A 20971-nucleotide genomic window follows, 5' to 3' on the forward strand; every position below is an offset into this window, starting at 1 on the left:
TGCTGGAAGCTGCTGCCTGGATGCAGGGGAGAGGGTGGTGGAGAGGTGGGGGACCCAAAGCTGTGTCTGACACCTTGTCAAGCAGACAGGCCACCACAGACATGACATACTGCAGCTTCATCCCGTTTACTGCACTGAGGAAATGGAAAGGGACGGGAGACAGCTTGCGCTCTGGCCACTGGCTCACTGAACCGAAAAGAAATGCTGTTGACTGAGAGATGGAGCTGCGTTAGGTCAAACAGTACTGGGACATCCCGAGCTAAATGCTCCTGTGTAGGCCAACACATTTCTCTTACCAGTGGCATCTTGTGACAGAGCCTACTGGCAGGCTTCTCTGCTGCTGTGTTAGTTTCCCTTTGGCTTGTCTGACCCTTTGTATTATTTCTACATAAAAAGTATTTCATAAATAGATAAATACTGCCAGGTGCATGTATTTCTAAGGAAATCTTTGTTATCAATTAGTCAGACAATAAAAATTTACATTTTTCCCTTATGTGAAATAACTCATATTTCCCCATTGGGCCAAGATATTCATGGTCCCTAGAAGATGAATCCAAATGAAATTGGTGTTTTTCATTTTATTTATTTACTATTATTGTTATTTCATTTATCAGGGTCATTCCTGCTGCGTGTACTTCTTGCATTCAACTTGCGACTCTTACCTCTCTTGTGTATGATGGCTACTGCTGCTACTGCCAGTCCTGTCTTTCTACTTAAAGTTTGCCTTGAATAATGGTCATCAACAATAATAATAATACATGCGGTCGGAAAGGTTTAACCAGTAAGGAGTCACATGATTTTGTTTACACTCCTTTAAAGAAAGAGATAGAGAGAGAAGGAGAGATAGAACTTGAAAACTACCCTTCACCTCATATTTTATTGATGTATTGACATTAGATAATTATAACCTCTACTGAGTTTCTGAGGTGACTACATAGCACACATACAGCCCCCGCTTTCTCCTGTAATTGCATGCAATTGCTCAAACAGTCCAAAGAATATATTTACGATATTAACCTTTCCTTTTATATTCTTTTTTTCTTATCTGTCTAACTTTGCCCCCAAATAAACATAGTGGCCAGATTAAGTGGCCGGAAAAGTTGTTTCACTATCATATCCACTATTTTCTGACATTTTAAAACAATAAATTAACAGAAAAATCATCAGTTCATCAAACAATCATCAGATATTTGTTTATAAAGAAAAGAATCCGACACACAATACAACTATAAAGCGACAAGACCGAACTCTTGAGGTGAGGTGCCCATGTGATGGGTGGAGTCTGATGGTCCATTACAAACTCCAGCCGTCTGTTTAGAGCTTAGCCTCACATATAGGTTACGTCTTTATTGGGCATTAGAAAATGAATGAAATCAGGAAAGTCTCCATTAAGCGGCGAGATGTGGTTTCAGAGTGGTGCTAAGTAGCGGGGGAAGTGCTGACAAGACGGAGGGATAATGTGCCTTTCTATCCATTACCGGCCTGTCTACCTGTCTGCTGCGCAACCGACGACTAGCGACCATACCATCTCCCTCTATGGCAGGAAGTGCTCTCTGGATCTGGCGCCTGCATAGTGGTACTCAGAGGATGCAGCAAATCCATTCAGCATTGATCCTCCTCCATTTAGACAGCAGATAAACATTTTATATCAGGAAACCATATTCATAAAGACGGATGGGTGAAAATGCAGCATTATTATTATTGTGGGGTGCGGTGATGTTGTCTTTCGTCAGTAGACGGGAGGCGCTGTGAGAAGTGAAAGGGTATGTGCCATCACTTCTCTGTGAGGTGTCCTGCAGATTGATAGAAGCGGGCATGTCAGCAGCACACTGGCAGAGTGATAACCCCCCCCGGCAACCCACCATAGAGTATTCTTTAAAATGAGTGACTGCAACGCCTTCCCACTGGGGAGATGGGCCGGGTACAAGGAGGATAGCAACAGATGAAAAGGACACCGTTGACATGCTTTGTGTGGCATGTGGCTGTTCAGCGTGTGTGGGGCCGCATGTGTGTGCGCACGTGAGAGTGTTAAATGACTTTCTCTCGAAAACGCGCAGACAGTGACTGAGAACGACGGGAAAACGCGGCGTTAATTGTGGTCTGATGGAACGCTCCGCTGACAGAAACCCAGAAAAAAACAAATTACTGGGATTCTTATCAGTTCAGACTTACAGGGGTTGACGCGCCGGGGCATTGGTTGGTCACTGTGATAAATGCTTGTTATTGGCTCTGCCCTATGGAGCATTTAACTGGCGTTACCATTAAAAGCTTAATGTGGGGTTCCTCTTTGACCTTGGTGAGGGGGTATTCTGTCACAAGCCTTCGAAGTCAGTGTAAATATCAAACGTGTGTGTGTGTGTGTGTGTGTGTGTGTGTGTGTGTGTGTGTGTGTGTGTGTGTGTGTGTGTGTGTGTGTGTGTGTGTGTGTGTGTGTGTGTGTGTGTGTGTGTGGGGTTTGAACAGGCTGCCCTCTCTGGACCGTGCAGGGGCTCTTGCCTCGGGGCTGCACCACTGTCCTGAGCAGGATAGAAAGTATCTTGGCGTTCCTTTGCCTTTTCTGACTGAAAAGAGTGATGGCTTGATTCTGCTCATTGATTTTTCTTTACAAAGCAGCAGCGTGTCAGGACTGATTGGGAGAAGGGTTGAGGAGAAGTGGCCTCTGGGGTTATTTACGAGGCAGTCCGTGACTCGATCCTAAGCAGTTAAAACAGATGAGTTTGGGGTTTATCTTTCCAGGAAACAGTGTGTAGTCCTTGTAAACATTTTTGTCTTCAGCTGTGCGGTCACACGATTTCAACCAGAGCGTCACATCTTACAGTTTTGCTCTTTTTCCCTCTTGTGATCTTTTCTTGTTTTTCCTACAAATGCAACCTTTTTGAATTTTGTCTTTTGTCTCTCCTCCCCCCTCTTTTTTTCTGAACCGTAGGTCCACTCACAAAAAAACAGGATGAGTCTACAATGAACAGACCAAGGGATGAAGGTATTTTATAATTGCATGGTTGTTTTTTTTTTCCTCGTGCTCCATTTTTGAAACTCCGTGGGGAAATGGTGTGTGTGGGTGTGTGTGTCTGTGTTAATAACCATCTTAGACTCACCACTCAATGTGCACATTACACTGTCCATTGTTAACGGCTTTTATTAACCGACAAATTGCAAAAACGTCCTCATGAAATAGTCCAAGTTAATGTCCTTCATAATGTTATTGGGCCTTCACCATTTTTTCCTTTTTAAGTATGAAAAATTGGAGGATTTCTGCATGTCTCTGTTATTGCCGTACATTTTTCAAGTTCACTGCAGTCGAGGGGAGATGCCCTCACTACTCTCTTTAATGATGCAGCCAAAATCAATGCAGACAGCATGTGCGCATGTTTCTGTGTACGTGCCCAGACTTACTGTCAAAGTGTATAGTACATAGAATTATGCACACGTAGAGTGCCTCACATATCCATTTTTGCATGTGTGTCTATCGAGGCACGGTGCTGTTTGTGCTATTTGCTTATTGAGTCCTCTCTCTCCCTTGCATCTCTAATTGCCGTGGTTTAAAAAGAGACAGATGTAGCTAATCCAATTGTGTGGTTTCTTAACAGCGAAAACAGAAAGGATTCACCCAGGATTGTCGAGGAGAGGAGCGGAACGATAGAATAGAGATGAAAGAAAGAGGGGAAAAAGCCGAGCGCTGCGAGTGCACGGGGGAGGGCAACGAGGGGGGGAAGCAAAGAGGAAAAAACTGTCATCATGAAGACAAGTGCATGATGAAATGACATTTATTGAGCTTTGAAAGTGAGAGAGATGTAGAGAAAGAGAGGATGAGGAGGAGACAGGTGGAAGCTTGACATTTATGCCAACACCTGATGGATCTTGACAGGATCGGGGGGGTGGGGTGGTAGTCGGGTTGGCCTGAATCCCTTACTTAATTGCTCAGGTATGGATTGGACACAGGTTTTTCAAATGCTGGTGAAAAATACTCCAATTAGCGTCTACATTTATAAAAAAAAAAAAGTTATTTGCAAAAACCTGCATTGCTTGGGTGTGGGTTTTGGGTGCAAAGTGCTGAGTCAGGCTTAATACTTAAACGCCCAAATCAATCGAGATTTCCATAAGAGGACGAATGAGAGGAGGACCACAGGAATGAAAAAGTAGGAAAGGAGGCAGTTTCTACTGGGAGGTGAGATGTTACATTGAGGATGGGTGTGAGGGAGGGAGGTGGATATTGAAGAGGAGAGTATCAGGTTAGGTAGAAAGGAGAGGAGTGAATAATGTGCCAGTGTTTTGGAGGCAGGCAGCAGAGACAGTGAGCTCCTTGTTGGCTTTGGATCTGAGTGAAACACTTTCACCCTGCGACCCTGCACCCCCAAATCACCTCTCTGTTCCCACTGAGCTCCTTTAGAACCTTTCACACACCCAATTCTGCCTAATAGATTTTATCTACATCTTCAGTTTATTATCAAATCCAAAGGGTCACCTATAAATGCCCGTTTCCTCACGGAAAAAAAAACCAAGCAGTTTTTGTTTTATATCAATAATATATTGTTGAGCCTGATCAAATAAAAATGTTGTGCATCCTAGTAATGTGTGGGGACTTCTCTTCTATTACACAACTTGGACCTTTTCCTATTCAACTTTCATAAATGCATTTTAGGAAGCATCAGCTTTTTATCTTTTATTCCCCCCAAAAAACATTCAGGGTTTTTCTATGGCTTTCCGCTAAATCTGAAAATATTTTTTCCAGTATTTCGTTGGTTCTGAATAATTAAGGAAAAAAAAACTTTTATTTATAAAATCACAATTTAAAAAAAGCAAAGAATGAAAAATAACTATTGTATTTCATTTTGTCCTGGAGTCAGATATTAGAGATTTAGATTTAGTTTTCATTGTTATGCACTTGATGAACTAAAGACCTTGATCTACTGTAACACACAATGAGATGTGTGTGCTTAAACAACTTAAATGCAATCTTAGTAATTGGTGCACCATTAAAACCAGAAAGGAGCCACAGTCGTTAAACGCTAACATAATTGTTGATCTATCATAAAAGTTGCAAGCTGCTTAAATTTTACTGTCCAGTACAACAGTAGACACCCATTTAACTTCCTGTTTTAGCCTCTTAGAAAAAAAACAATGAGCGAGAACCTCAATGGGGAAACACATTTTCACATCAAGGCTAATGGAGCAGAGGCTAGTTCGAAAAGGGGGCCTTCTATTAAAGACATAATCTGCGATCTAAATGTAAACCACCTCTTAAAACTCACCAGCCAAACTGTTGGCGGCCAAGCTGTATTATGGGTAATGTAGGCGGCAGGTTTTAACAAGGAGGATGATTGCACGGCGGGTAAAGGTGATCATAGTTCACTTCAGTTTAAATCTGTATTGTCCATCACAACACAAACACTTATAATACACAATAAAAACGCAAGACATTGAAAGTACAGTCAAAGTGTTTTTGTACATGCTCTTCAAACAGGATGTGAAAAGAAAGAGACACATACAAAGAGAATATGAATAGGAAATAAAATAAAGTGCAAAGGTGAGGAATCTACAGGCAGAATACAATCAGCCAAGAGCACTTCTTGCACATGGGATGTTTGTCAAATTCTTAAAAGAGGATGGGTGCAGCTTTTGATATATACATGCTATATCCACGTGTTTATTTGAAAATGCATCAACTCTGATGGATACACCTGCCGTCCACACTACGAGACGCTAAAAGTTTGGAAACGCTGCTCGCCCTGTTTAAAAACAGCATTTTAGTCCTGACAGGCAGGAAAAAAGATATTTGGAAACAATGACCTAGACACTTACAACTGCTTGCTGATTGGGTCATTTTGCCATCATTTCAGCCTCAGCTACCAGTGTAGAACGCAACATGGATAATCAATTACTAACCTTGTTGACCCTGTTGTCTTTGTTAACAGCTGTTGTTAATACAAGTGCTTACATGCGGCTATGATATATACGGATGGGGATTTAAACAGTTTTAAAAATCGTTTTGGTTTTTAATAAAAACAGCATTTTCAAACAAAATCATAGTAGCAAGGACAAAGAAGGCTGCTGCTCACCAATGATTTTACTCTCTGTCCTGGCGTTGTTTCCTTATTGATTCCTCATCCTGTTTCACACATTTAAATTCCCATACCAACAAATCATTGTGAAGTTAGGGACAGATTCTGTGACGGGTTATTAAAATGACACTATAAGGTGCCTGTCAACCATAAAAATAAATAACCTCTGCAAAAAATACACCCTTTCTTTTCCTTTTTTTTATAATATTGCTTCATTGTTCATAAATATCACACAAATATCTATGGCTGTAAAGCATCAGTCTGACAGTGTCATAACAGTGCAACGTTGAGATGTTTTACAGATAGGTTTGCATCAAGCACATTTACATCAGTCCTCTTTGTTAACGCAGAAGCAAAACAATAATTTTACAGTGGAGAAAAATAGAGATTGAGGCTTAAAAATAGCAGCTGCATGTCACTGTTCTCCGTCTCTGAGGATTTCGTTTATGGCGGTGTTGCTGCGAGTGCGGCTGATGATGGCCTGCTGATGTCACTCCTCTGTACTGTCCTGGTAATGCCGGGATAATTGAACTTGTTTACATATCCTCTGGGAAATCAGCCGAGGTTCAGAGCGCACCAGAGAAGAGAAGAAAAAGAGCAGCCCGTCGGAGTGTATGACTAAAAACGTATATTTTTAGCCAGTCTGTTTGTGACATTCGTGTGATCCATAAAAGATGTCCGCATGTGTGAGGCCATATGTGCAGTTTTGCTGTGTTCACGTGTGTGTATGATTGTGTGCGTGTGAGTGCATGTGTGTGTGTGTGTGTGTGTGTTTTTGGACGTTAGACTGTGAGTGACGCACCCAAGTGCATGTGTAACCTGAGATTCAGGTGGTGATGCAGGCGGGTGTGCAAATACGTGAGTAGAATTTGTTACCACGGCAACAAGCATTCAGTGAGTCGGTGCAATGGAATGGCTGGTGCAGTTCTATTAGCGAGAAGCAGTTTCCATAGCGACTCAACATCGCAGCTGCCTATGCAAGAGTTTGTGTGTGTGCAAGTGTGTGTGTGCGTGTGTGTGTGAGAATACGGTGTGAATCCTGTGTGAATTTGCGCGTTCATTACCGTGCCTCGCTATGTATGACTTGCTCTGCAACATTTTCATATTTTTCATCCTCGCTATCACGTTTTATTTTTTTGATGTGAACCTCCCATCTACGTCTCTACCCCTGTCAGATCTCTCATGCTGCCCTATTTCCATCCCCTTCTCCCCGCCCCCCCTCCCCTCCTCCCCTCCCTTTATCTCTTGTTCTCGCCTCCTATCTCTCTGTCTCCCCGTCTCCAAGTGCTGAAGCTCATCAGGGTAAACAGATGCCGTGGCTGTTATTTATGTTTCCACTTGGTCTGGCTTTCGTACAAATTATCCACAGGCCCTGCACAGTGCAGACGCTCAGCCTAACTGGCCTGCACTGGCAGCTCTCTCAGCCTTATCCACGCGCAGACACTCAGACCATACCACAGACACTGCAAGAGGGGTGGTTTCCGAGAGGGAGAGAGAGCGGCACCCTGTGCACATGCTGGCAGAGTGAACCATAGCAACACACTGATGGGCATAAAGATACCAATAACAAGAGAGCGCCTCAGAACTGGCTGCACCATTTGCTCAACACATGGAGGGGCATAACAGTTTGGGAAGGTACCATCACCGCACGAGAGGGGGGAAACAGACATCACAGAATAATATATAGAGGATAAGCCCGGAGGGGCAGACATAAAAAACTTGCTGCCAACTGAAACGCAGTCTACTGAACATGTTTCATACTCAGTATCTACATCTTTTTTATTCTAGTGACTCACTTGCTGTAGGAGGTTGCGAAATGCTCCATATGGATTTTTTACTGACAAGACTGCTGCAGTCATATAAATCTAAAGCTGTCTGATTAAACTGAGGAGACTGCCTGTTGCTTGCAGACACTTGAGCTTAGCAGGGATTCTCAAACATTTAATGTGTGGTAAAGAATTTAACATAAGTGAATTAACTTGATAACAACGTACATTTCTGTCTGTGTTGTGTAGATATTCGGGATCGCCGCAAGAAGCCGGTCATGCTGTTCATCCACGGGGGCTCCTACATGGAGGGCTCAGGGAACATGTTTGACGGCAGCGTCCTTGCTGCCTATGGAAACGTCATCGTCGTCACCATGAACTATCGGCTTGGTGTGCTCGGTAAGTTTGGAAAAAATGAATTTGTTTGGCATGTGTCATCACGCAACTCACATGTGAAGCCTGCTCTGTTAAAAAACTAGCACACTATTGAAAGCACCCGATCCAATAAGACTCCTTAAATTCAATCAAGCTGCACCAAATTTCACACACTCATGAATATCGGTTCCAAAAATGGGCCCGATTTTCTTCATCAAGATCCATTAATTGTTCCCTTGAAAATATCAACGTCCGTTCTCACAACGTTATAGATACAGAAAACAAAATCTGGGATATGTCCATTCATCCGCATACACCCAAAGGTTTAATGGGTTCTTCATTAGATCATGCCCCAGCCCTCCTTCAAATGTCATTGTGTGTTCTAATGGGGTTATTGCATAGAGTTTGTATTTGAAACAGATGCATGTACATAGCCGGCTGTCATATTTAGAGAGATAAAGAGACATATTACCCTTATAATAAATTACCATAATCCTAACCCTAATTTAACACTCAATATAGCACATTATATAGCGTATACCTCCACCAAGGCCCAACAGTCCCCTTATGAAACCACTTCTTAATTCACTAGATGCAGATCTTTTTTTTTCTCATACATATCAGTCCCCTAAACATTTTTTTCATCAAGATCTATAAATTATTCCCTGACAAATCAACGGAAATGTGGAAAAACTCCATTAAATTGCATCAAAATTTGATGAGTTCTCCACTGACCCACACCACATCCCTCCACCGAGTTCCGTGGTAATCGGTCTGGTAGTTCTTGTGTAATCCTGCTAAAAATCAAACAAATGGATATGGGTGAGAACAACCTCCTTGTTGGAGGTTATCACCAAACCCAAACATAGAACCTGACCGGCCCTGACCAAATATGATTCATGTCATTTAGCAGAGGACACACCTCATAGCACCGTACTGCACTACATTATATTACTGGAACTTGGAAACGTATTTGTACAATAACAATGTTTGTGTGCACAGTTGTTTAGGGATATCAGTCTGGAAGTCATGCACAATGAGGTGCAGTTAATCCTGAGTTATCATTTCTCCTGCTGAAGTTGCTCAGACATTTCTCAGTATCTGTTCACTGTTGTTAATTCTGTGCAGCGGGGATTTCATAAAAAAAAAAGCACAAACAGGTGTATTTACTGTGTTCATTTACCCTGAAAATTGCGTTTTTCAATTAATTAATTGTTCTATTACCATGCACTTCTGCAGAGAGAACTGACTTCAGAGAAACCAGCGAGCACTTAGTGCCTTTGGTGTACAGCCATTGAAAAGGGCACTTTCAGTGTGCGTCTGTTGCTTTCAGTGTATTTTTGGATTATCTTAGAGTATTCTATTTGTCCATTCTGCTGGAGCTTTGCAGTGCTTGCATCGTCTGTGTGTGTCTGTGTGTGTGTGTGTGTGCTGCTGGGTGTCAGTGGAGTCAAGTATTTACACTGGGCATCATCTTTCGGAGGTGTTTGCACAAAGACTATCTGTGTCAGTCATTGCAGTTGCCAGGTTGAGTAATCAGATCTTGTTTATTGCATCACGCCTGTTTCAACATATCAGAATAATGATAAACAGAGAAATGAGAGTAGTTTAGGAAGCCGTCCAAGAGTTGCAGCGAGTGTAAGCACAGGGTAACATGATCCAGACCGTTATTGACTGTGCCATCGGAGAGACACAGGGACAAGGGCAAACTAAGAGTTAGTGCAATGAGGCCCTGCACCTGCAGCTTCCTCCGGCTTGATATCAGCTTGTTGTGTCAGACAAACCGTGACTATTAAAAGTTCAGCGTGAGATTCAATCTCTCCATCTGAAATCAGGTTTGTTGAGTTCCAGGCATTGAATGACATGCTCCTCAGAGCTCTCTGTCTCTGCCTTCCTGCTCCACCTTGTTACAATTTGGACGATTTGCATTGACATCGTCGCTGTGATTCATGTCGGAGATGTTTGAAGAAGTGCACTCATGCGTAGCGCAGCACACACACACACACACACACACACACACACACACACAGTCGTTAAAGTACATGTACGTCGAGGTGGAGAGCGATCCTGCTGAGTGATTATGAAGGATGACGCAGTGTCCTCGATTCCTTTAACATTGTTGAACATTTTTTGGTATGTGGGCGAATGTGTGCTCTCTCTCCCTCTGTCTCTCACTCACAGATATGCTTTAAATGGGTTACTGTACTAAGGCGATTATCCTTCTGTGTGTGTGTGTGTGTGTATTCGTGTAGCATAACCATGCATTTTTGCCCGTGTGCACGCCGATATCTCCCCGTGCGTGTGACGGCGTGTAAGTACGCGCGAGCTTCTTGGTTGCAGGCCGTGCGTAAAATATACATATGAATAATGCACCATCCATGTGAATTTTTAATAGCACCCCACTCTGACACTGTGCATTTGAGTCAAAGTGAGAAACACAGCATACCGTATTTTAATAGTTTTTACGTTCTAATCTTTAGTATTATCCCGTACTTACGCACACACAGGAGCTTACACATGCCAACCTCATTTCATACGGTGCCTGTGCCTTTAAGAGAGTGATCGGGAGTTGGGAATAAGGGAAGAAGTGAGAGCAGGAAATAGAGACGGATGAGCGAGGGAGAGTCATGGAGAGACAGTGAGGGAAAAGGAAACAGAAGGGGGGAGATGGGAACAGTCTAAAAATAAACCATCAGAAATGCTTTTTACAATCTGCAGTGATGCAAAGTATTCATTCAAATATAAGCTGCTGTAATGTGACCAGAGTGCCCTTTCATATGCTCCAACGCCTTATGCTTTTAATTCCAGTGCGACACAGACACATGTAATTTTGCAGCAGTTGATATACTTTCTGTAGTTTTCTCATTAATTTATGATGTGCTCCGTGGTGCAATAAAATGGGTGAATGAAGAGGAAATGTCTGCAGCGCACAGCCCAGGTCAGACGCTGGGTGACAGTTGAGATTTGCGACTGCTGCTCGGCTCACCTTCTCCTACCTTCCTCCTGCTCCGGGCCCTGAGAGCCTTCTGATTTGTGTTGCATAGCCATCTGTTCAGACTAATTAACTAATTAACTAATTAATGAACTCTGGGGAAGGGCCCACCATCGTGGGCTCCGGCAGTGAGAACATTTTTCACCTCCGGAAGAGAGATGAAACGCTTCTTCTGGAAACGTTTCTCTGCACTTTCTGCCTAATTTCAGCTTTTTACTTGTAAGAGCAGCCGCATACCGACACATTAATAACCACAGCTTTTATACTGAATAAATGGAGTTATAAATTAAACATTTGTTTGGATATCATCCCGCCAAAATGTACAGTTGTGCTAGGTGATACTTAGTGTACTAACATTGCTGTTACTTAAAGGTTTTGATAAAACATATTGAATTTATAGTTCAGAACAAGCAAATTCTTCCATATTCTGAAAATTTGTCACCAAAACATCTATATTTGTGTTTTTTTTAATTAGATTTTTACAAGCTGGGAACACAACATTAACATAGCATCGCCTTACTAAGTTGATTCAGTCAACATGCCATGCAAACAGCTGCCTATTTATACAATAACATAAGCTTTTGTTGTCATTAGCATTTACAGCCCTGAGCACCTTTTAATATTCTTCAGGCCTACAAGTCGCTACATGTCATATATGGTCACCTGGAAAGTCCCAGATTTAGTCCTTCTTGTTCTGTTTTTGGTCTCAACTGCCGCCTGACCGAATTATCTGTCTCTTTAGCTGCTGAATGCAAGTATATGGGAAATTGATCTGATTATGTTGACTGCAAACAGCTGCCCATCACAGCTGGAGCAAGGTTGACGAGAGCAGTAAGGCTGAACAGAAACGCCTAAGTCTCAGAATGGAGAGCCAAAACTATGACAGATGCAAAATGGCTCTGTAGGACTGAGGTGCAGGCGACTCAGGCGATAATTCTCTGTGATTTTTTACTCTGAGGAGCAATACAGAAACACATTTGATACATTTTTAATATAAAAATATTGATTAGCACGGCTTATAGTCTTTGTCATTGTCTTGATAATGTTGGTTTTACCACAAACGAGCTGTTAAAACCTAAGCGGTGTTGGAAAAGAAAAAAGGTAATAATTTTTACATCCTACTATACGGAAAGTGTGACCAACTATGATGTATAACTTAGTCAAAGAGAAATATCTAAAACCTCAGAAATTCATATACCTATGTTAAGTACAGACATTTTTAGATCATGTACATCGCTATTATATTTATATTAAACCAAATCCAGTTCAACCTATTTAAATACTCTTCACATTATTATTTTAAAGTCTATATTTACCCATCAAGTACAGATTGGTCATTAAAAGAATGATGCGCTCATGTAGTAAACACCATTCTGTCCGTTACTTAATAGGCGGAATTTTACAGGCCCGTGCACATGAAAACATTTTAAGCATGAGTCAAGTCAGTTAGCCTTGATAATCTATTCAAATCGTATGACCTCTTGTTCTCAAAAACATCCCTATTAAATGTGACATAAACAATATTTTTAGCCAGCGCAGATTGTGTTCTCAGTTAATTTCTGCCTGCTGCCTTTTCACAACTTACTCATCCCTAAATACAAATGAAACGCACCTCCCACTCCCTGCACAGAGCCACAGTCCTCCCACTCTGTGAGCACTCCGTGGACTGCGAGGGCATCAGAGAAAAGTACGGCAATAATTTTGCCTCAGTGGCTGTGTGATTGTGACTAGATTCACCTGCAAACCAAGATGTTGGGCCTGCAAATGAAATATGAATTTCTTGACTTTGTAGAAGTGGCCACTTTATGTTACTTTGTTCATCCCCTATCCTGTTCCAGTTGATGATTGTGTGCGAGCCTTCTGCTTGTTGACATAAAATACGGACGCCAAGGACGAATCCTTTCGTATTGGCAAAGTTCATATTGAACTCTAATGACTCATGGGTGAAATGACTGAAACTGATACCAGTCTGCATGCCAGGCTGCCATGCCAGTCTGCATGCCAGGCTGCCATGCCAGCCGCGCAGCTGGAGTAGTCAAATACAAGCAAGATAATTAACGCAGCTACATCTTACGCACCATATAAAGTCAGGAAATCTGGTATGGGAACAGTTCTTGTAGCATGTGTATATTGTGTCCTTGTATCATTTCTGCCAGTTTTAAATCAAATAGAAATCATAGAAAAATACCGTCCATGTAGAACTCCTCATGTTTTTAAGCTTTCCTAGGTATCAAAGTTACCCAGTGACAATTATCTGTACATTCATGGATACACTGCAAACAAGGAACTGCTATATGGCTAATTTGCCATATTTTTGATGGTCCAATTTGGAAAAAAACAAGAATATACGCTACAGAAACTAGGCTGGAGTTGTAGCCTACAGCTGAGTCAGTGACTGTGGCAACATGGGGAGCTGAGGCACAGAGGGGGCTGACAGCTTCTGACTGAAAGCCCCTAATTTAGATGATTTCTGAGTGGTTGACACTCATTTACAAAGATTTGTAAACCATTTAACTGATTAGATTGTTCAGCCCACTATCTCTTATATAGTAAGCTTAATAGAGTAAAGGAGAAGGAGGTTAACCAGATAATGTAATCAAATACTATAAATACCCAAATACTATTATACATGTCTGAAGATGCCTCAATATGACTATAACCGAGAATCCATTAAATTGGGACCGGTGATATAATATCCATCCATCTATGATCTATACTGCTTTACCTTTGAGGGTCGCGGAGAGAGCTGCAGCCAATCCTAGCGGACATTAGACAAAAGGCAGGCTACACCCTGGACAGGTCACCAGGGTTTCGCAGTGAGAACATATACCTCTTTTAGACCAAAATTAGCGGATATGCAGGTTTTTTTAAACGCAGGTAATCCTGCTAAAAAAAGGACGATTGACTCCTTTGTAATTGCCAAAACAGGAGTTTGCCTGTTTTTTTCTCAGTGAGTCATGTTTGACGTCACCAATGCACCGCAAACACCGCACTCTCTCACTTTGCTGTGTTGCCAAATGAGCGTGCTCATCCGTGTGTCACGTTTCCATCAGCGTCGATTAAAACCCATGTTTACTGCAGTCATTTGACGCGGGAGTGAATGCAGAAGACAAACAACCCCCTACAAACTGGGATTCGAACCGGGAACCTTCTTGCTGCCCCTCTGAAATGATATCCACTAAAATATGTAATGAACCATTAATCTACTGTATGTTCTCTTGTTGTATGTTTGTTTTAATTGTCTGTTTTGTTTCTGAAATTTGAACTTTTTTTTCCAAAACTTTGAGCCGTCTTCGTGTCCGTGTCACATTTAAAGCATCCAGCTAAGCACTTCAGATTTGCACGGCAGCCCGGTTTCATTGCACAGCTTGGTTCCTTTTTGAATGGACATGTGTAGTGAGCAAAAATTGAATGAGATTAGTAAGGTAATAAATACAATGACATTGGAAGCCCATGGGCGGTGTACTGAAAGCACGGCAGTTCCGCGGGAGGGAGCCCAATTACAATATAATTTCATTTCTGCGTATACTTGACATACAGAGTGATACATAACTGAAATGGGCCTATTAGCTCTTCACATTGAACTTCCCGTGCCGGCGAGAAGACTTAACAAATTGGTGTAAAAAGAAAAATGATAATAATCCAATGTGAATGAGCAAGAGGTGGAGAGGAAGAGCAGTATATCTTTGAATAAGAAAATTAAAATGATTATACAAGACTTTTACAATGTGGAAATAGCCGCCTCTAAGGGGCGTAAGCAATGCTTTAGACTTTTAGTGTCAATATAGATAGAAACATGTCATCAATAGAAATTGCCCTGTATTTCAGAAACCTCGTTATTTACACTGCAAGCCTGTTCTTTATGGGTATTTATACTGTACCTCAGATTCAGTGTTTTTCTACTGATAGGACCTTTAAAATCATGTCGTAGTTTGTAGTTAAGTTCTCAGAAGATGTTTCATATGGTGCAGTGAAAGCTCATGTCATATTCATCCATAGTTACAATCATTTACAGTCCACGATCCTCAAGGTTACTTCACAAATGCTGAATGATCGGATCGACTTCACTCCGATCATCAAAACACATCCTTTAGTCTCCAGGAGACACTCACCATCTGCTGAGGCTAGTTTCCTTTTTTGGCAGCGCCTCTACTTTTGCTTGATCAAGTTAGTGACTCGTATATACACAGAAACATTTTATGTTTCCTCTCTTCCGTCACCTTTTCCGTGTGTATAAAAAGGGCAATAACCCCCCTCCGATTTTTTGACATCTCTCATCATCGCCAGTGAAATTATATCTGTCCTTTAGTTTATTCCTTTCACCTCTCTGGTCATTTAGGATCTAACGGTAGCTTTGGGCAGTGTTCGTTTTAATACCTCTTTTTATGTCTCTGGCTTTTTTTCCCTCTTTTTCATCCCACCACACCCCTCCCTCCTTCTTCCTCCTCTGTTCACAGAAATATGTTCACTGACCCACTGCAGTCATTCTGTTCAGTCCTAAAAATTACTCTGCAGATGCATGTTCTGTTCAGTAGTCAAACAGTCAGATGACTCTGAACCACGCTTTAGCTCTGGTCTGTGTATCTGTGAATAGTGCAGGGGTTTTTGCCTAGATGGTTTGCAGAGGATATAGAGAATAAAGCTGTTTATTATAGCACAAACAACATTTTGATGTGGGGTTGTTGCCTCTCTTTGTATAATGCGCATCTCTTCTGAAATATGAAATAAAAATCCTCCTGATAAGAAGTTCCTGCTGTAGATGCAGAACCATATCAATAAGGGATAATGGCTTTTACCATGACTCGTACTGTACAACACAGGAAGACTAAGAGTATTATGCTTTCATGATTTCCTGAACTACACTTTTCTGAAGGATTTTCTGTAATCATGACATCGAAGGTCGCAGTTATCATCAGATGTTTTTGAGCTTTTTTAAACTTCCCTCCATGTGTTGCTCACCACACCTCTGTTGTCTCCGAGCCATTCATTTCCCCGTCTTCAGCCCCTATCTTTACTTAGAGGTTGATGACTCTCCTCACAGTTCCTTGGCCGTTACCTAAAGCAAGTGTTGAATATGCATGAGTTCAGCCTCATAAACTGCTGCTCTCAGCGCTAAAGTCAGTAGGAAGCCCAACTCAGCAGATGGGGGAGGGGGTGGAATCAGGACGAAAACTTACTGAGGAGAAGGAGAGGAGGAGGGAACTCGTTTGACTTATCTTCAATGGTGGAAGATAAACCAACCTCTCTTCATGTTGCCCTTGCAAAAAGAGGGATGGGAAGTGCTAACTCGAGCTAGCATGCTACCACACACACTCTTGCACGCGTGCTTGCGGTGACTTTGCCTCATGTGTTCATGTGCGCGTGCATGCACTTGTTTGTGCACTTGAATGTGGAAGTGCCCGGATTTTGTGTATGCAAGTGCTTTTGTGAGTGTCTGTCCATATCATTTTGCCTGAAGCTCTGGACAGTTGCCAGGCAACTGTGGCAGGCAGCTCGGCGCTCGGCTGGGCAGCCGCGGCACAGACACTTCCACATGCCTATGGTTTTGATAAGACACACAGGTCAGCACTGATACGCTACCAGGTCAGAGTCACATCAGGCTAAGAGCCAGTCAATTGCTGGGATGATCCAAGGATAATACAATTACACAGAAACATGCAAACTATATCTTGATTACTGGAATAATCCCTTTAAAGTAATTTCTGCTGTGACATTGATATGATTTAAACTAACGAGATTTCTATTGATACTAGGCTCAGGACCAACGCATATATAGCAATAAGGCTACTTTCTTAAAAATGTAATTTTTGTTCTTCTCTTAATATGTTTCGCACTCAATATTTTTCATTAAATGTAAGAAATTATTATAGACTAAAAGATTTAAAAAATGATCTAAAACTATTTACCGGGGGGCAATCATACATCATCATCATTAAAACCTGCCACCTTACTGTACAACCAAAAAAGAAAGTAAATCCAAAATTATGAGCAACCGCTGCATATTCTTCACATTAATCACTCTCCAAGTTGTTGAAAAGTGGGAAAACATTTGTAATGATATTTATCAAAGGATTTGGACAGTGTAATATGAATCATAGTCGTGTCAGGGTAGTCCTCCAAAAAGACTTTAAAGTGCTGTTAGCGGCACTGAAAGTACAGTGAAGAGTGTGGAATGAGACGCGCGTGTCAGCACGATGGTCTTAGGAAGGTCAATTTGGCGGGATGTCATCATTATCATCGCCGTCATTATCATCGCCGCCATCACATTATCATCATTAACAATAAAACTTCATTTGCTGCTCAGCACACTTGGAAACGTGCTGACTGCGGCCTCCTACCATCTGTCTGTCTGTGTGGACTCCCTCTACTGTACTTTACGTCCGTCCTTTAGATGATGCTGGTGATTCAGCCACTTATGTGTCTTTTACAACTCCCACACAAGGAAACATTGTGAATAATAATCACTGTATTCACCACGAGCATAAATGTCTGTTTATACCATGTAGAGTATATGCAGACACACTGACCATTACATCAGGGCCTTGTGTATAGTGGTATATCTTGTTTATACTGGGTTTTACTGTACATATCCCGGCTGGTGTAAACATTTACTAGTCAGCCACTCTTCCCATGTGGGTAACATTGTTTCACTGTAAAGAGCTGCACTGTATGTGTTTGCTAATGTCTGCACTCCAGGTTTTAAATTATTACTGAATATAAAACGATTCGGTTCAAACTACACATTTACTGATTTAAAGCAGCAACTATCCTAGGCCAAGATACAATAACATCCAGCTCAGTCAGTTATGTCTTTCTGTTTGAAAACATGTTCTTTCCCAAAATCCAGAGCAAATTAGGGAAGAAGTAGGCAGCTTTGTCTCCAATGTTCCAAAATTAACCCGATTAGGCCAATAGTCTGAATAAGACACTACCATGTAAACAGCATTTTCTGATTTAACCTGAATGAGGTCATACTCATAAGCACTAATCGAATTAAGACATGGAGTATTCTGACCTTAGTCCCATTACATAGACATGTATATGTCTTAATCGCATTATGCACGTTACCAACTGCTTAATGGCAGATTTCCTGGTTATACTGGTGTTGTAGTTTTTGCAAAGTTAGAAAAAAAACACCCAAAACTATCTCGGGTTGGGTTATATTGGCTTCATTTCCGAATTGGAAGCTGAGACATGACCTCCATCTTAACTTCAGTCTATGGGAACTACTGGGAAATTCTGTCAATACACGTGAGAGAGTGATGCAGAAAATCATTAAAACATGTATTTCTAAGCAAAAGGAGTATTTTTTGTCACTGAAAATCAGGAGATAGCTGTTCTTCTCAAAGATGCCGTGTTTTCATTGTTTTTCATCACACCCTCCACCCCTCCAATGACTTTTCTGGAGAGTGTGTAGTTAACCGAAATCGTTTTTTTACATCTCTTCTCTGTATTAAAGTAGTCAAAACTGTAAAAAATGTGAGAATTTATACGTTTGTTGCAGGGTGAAATAGCTTGGCGCTGCTTGAAACGTGTGTAATCTCCTGTAATTCACTCTTCTAAGAACAAAGAATTCTCCTATGTGTGTTGTGCATGTGTGACATTTTGTTCAGTTTATTTTATCTTGTTGTGGGTGTGCACCTACCGTGCAAATGTGTATCCTGGAAGTAGGTGAAACATGCCTTCTGTTGCTCTCCTCTCTCTGCTGACAGGTTCTCTTAACTCTGTTGTATTTCCAGGGTGGGTATTAAAAATGAGTAATTTGGCAAGTTTTCTGTGTGAAATCTCTTCACACTTGCATCGAGTTGGAGGCCGACAAGTTCCTGACAATGACAGGATGCCATCTCCTGTTTATGTGTGATATTTTTGAAAAAGGCAATAAACGCTCAGGATTATGTTATCCCGTGCCCCTGGATTTATGCCCTGCTCCTCCGTTTGCTCATAAATCTGTGTTTTCTCTCCCTTTTTTCCCTCCTCTGTGTTTGTTCTAATTTACCCTGCAGGGTTTCTGAGCACAGGGGACCAGTCTGCTAAGGGGAACTATGGCTTGTTGGACCAGATCCAAGCCCTGCGCTGGCTCAACGAAAACATTGGCCACTTTGGAGGAGACCCAGAGAGAATCACCATCTTTGGCTCCGGAGCCGGCGCCGCCTGTGTGAACCTCCTCATCCTCTCGCACCACTCCGAGGGTAAGGTTCTTTCATTGTTGTTTTAACTTCAGTCGTCATATAGGCCTGCTCAAAGGGGACAATTAGCATATCAGAACACTGTGGGTAGTGTATTTCCTTACAGAGCAGGTTAGCACTTTCAATGAACAGCCACAACCAGATAAAGGTATGTGACAATATTATTCCCCCAAGTTCAAGGATTCAGTACTCAAAGAATCATCCATCTACTATATGCAGCGATGTATTTTTCAATATACGTGAAAAACTGCATAGATTGAGTAGTCAGGAAGAAAACCAGGTTGTCAATCTGGACGGAGGATGGAGTGAAAAGATGGACGATGCTGTAAAATGTCTGCAATAATAGCAAATACACAATTTGTAATGGGGCTAATCAGTGAACTACATGGAGAAAACGTTCCTTCTTCAATTATCTTTCTCCAATCAAGTAAAGAATCTAAATAAATCCTATACTATCATTGGGCCGCCCCCGAGGCAGCAGTTTGGGAACCAGAACAGTACAGTATGCTACTTATTAAGGACTGTGTTTACTTTTTTTTGAATGGTGGATCTCTAAAATACCCAGCAGATGCTTGATCACTAATGCTGTGATGTGATCTTGGTTGGCAGAGCTCAGAAGGGGAACTACAGTTCATCCTGTACAAAGAACTCAGATTATGTTCTTACTGAACTGTTAACCTTCACCCTGTCCTGGCCTGACTGTGGACACATAAAAAAAAGCATCTCTCTGTGTTGTATAAAGCCGATTCTCCTCAATGTGAGGGAAGAAACATTTTGTTATATCTGTAGTGAATCGGAAAATATTCAGGAGGACAAGGGAAAGTAGCCAGCTGCTGGCTGTATTGCTTCCTGACAAACACCTATAAAATCAAACTATACTCCAATTGCTACGACGGTGTTTTAGGTCCTTATTGAGGAAAAAAGATGAGATTAAGATTAATGTTGTAGATTTTGTTGTCCTGACTCAACAAATAGAAAGTCGTGATATTATAAGAATACATTTGTAATTTAATGAGAAAAAAGTGCGGATGAGCTAGAAGTATTTTTTTATTTGTAAAAACTATTCTAAATTATAACTTAACAAGATACTCCACATTGCTCATTTTAACACAGCCATGTTAAAGTTAGTGAATTTTCATTTTTCTGTGAATTATCCCTTTAAAATCCCAGGCTGAGGCCCAGCAAAACCAGCAGTCCCCACTCTGGAAGCCTCCTGATCGTGACACACACGGTTTTAAAGGACCTCAGTTCCCTGGCCAGGCGCACCTCATTGATGACTGATTAGTTTACTCAGGGTGAAGCTAGAGGAGAGACAAGAGAAAAACAGGGACAAAGATCAGGAACACATACGGCCATAACAACTTTGTGGGTACAACTTTGACTTTATTCTACTAAAATTAACATTCCAACTCTTTTCTTGTAAAATTATCAATCAATCAAATATCTATTCTCGAAAATCTTTTATCGTAATGCGACTGAGTATTATGGCTACGTGGAATTTAGCATTTAGCTGACAGACTTTGTAGTGTTATACCTATTGTATGTCGCTTTGGATAAACGCGTCAGCTAAATGAAATGTAATGTAATATATTA

General features: G+C 41.5%; 1 protein-coding gene across 3 annotated transcripts in view; it reads left to right on the forward strand.

The window, feature by feature from the left end:
* nlgn2b (neuroligin 2b) overlaps positions 1-20971 on the forward strand; it is a 62133-nt gene that overhangs the window by 32308 nt on the left and 8854 nt on the right. For 2 of the 3 annotated variants that reach the window (XM_034606701.1, XM_034606702.1), the window contains 3 exons: positions 2927-2980; positions 8075-8224; positions 19196-19381. In XM_034606701.1, coding sequence (XP_034462592.1) covers positions 2927-2980; positions 8075-8224; positions 19196-19381 — 390 coding nt within the window. The remainder of the gene's footprint in view (positions 1-2926; positions 2981-8074; positions 8225-19195; positions 19382-20971) is intronic. The other variant, XM_034606703.1, reaches the window with a different exon arrangement.

The sequence above is a fragment of the Hippoglossus hippoglossus genome, chromosome 14 (genome assembly GCF_009819705.1).
Source record: "Hippoglossus hippoglossus isolate fHipHip1 chromosome 14, fHipHip1.pri, whole genome shotgun sequence".
Classification (NCBI taxonomy): Eukaryota; Metazoa; Chordata; class Actinopteri; order Pleuronectiformes; family Pleuronectidae; genus Hippoglossus; species Hippoglossus hippoglossus.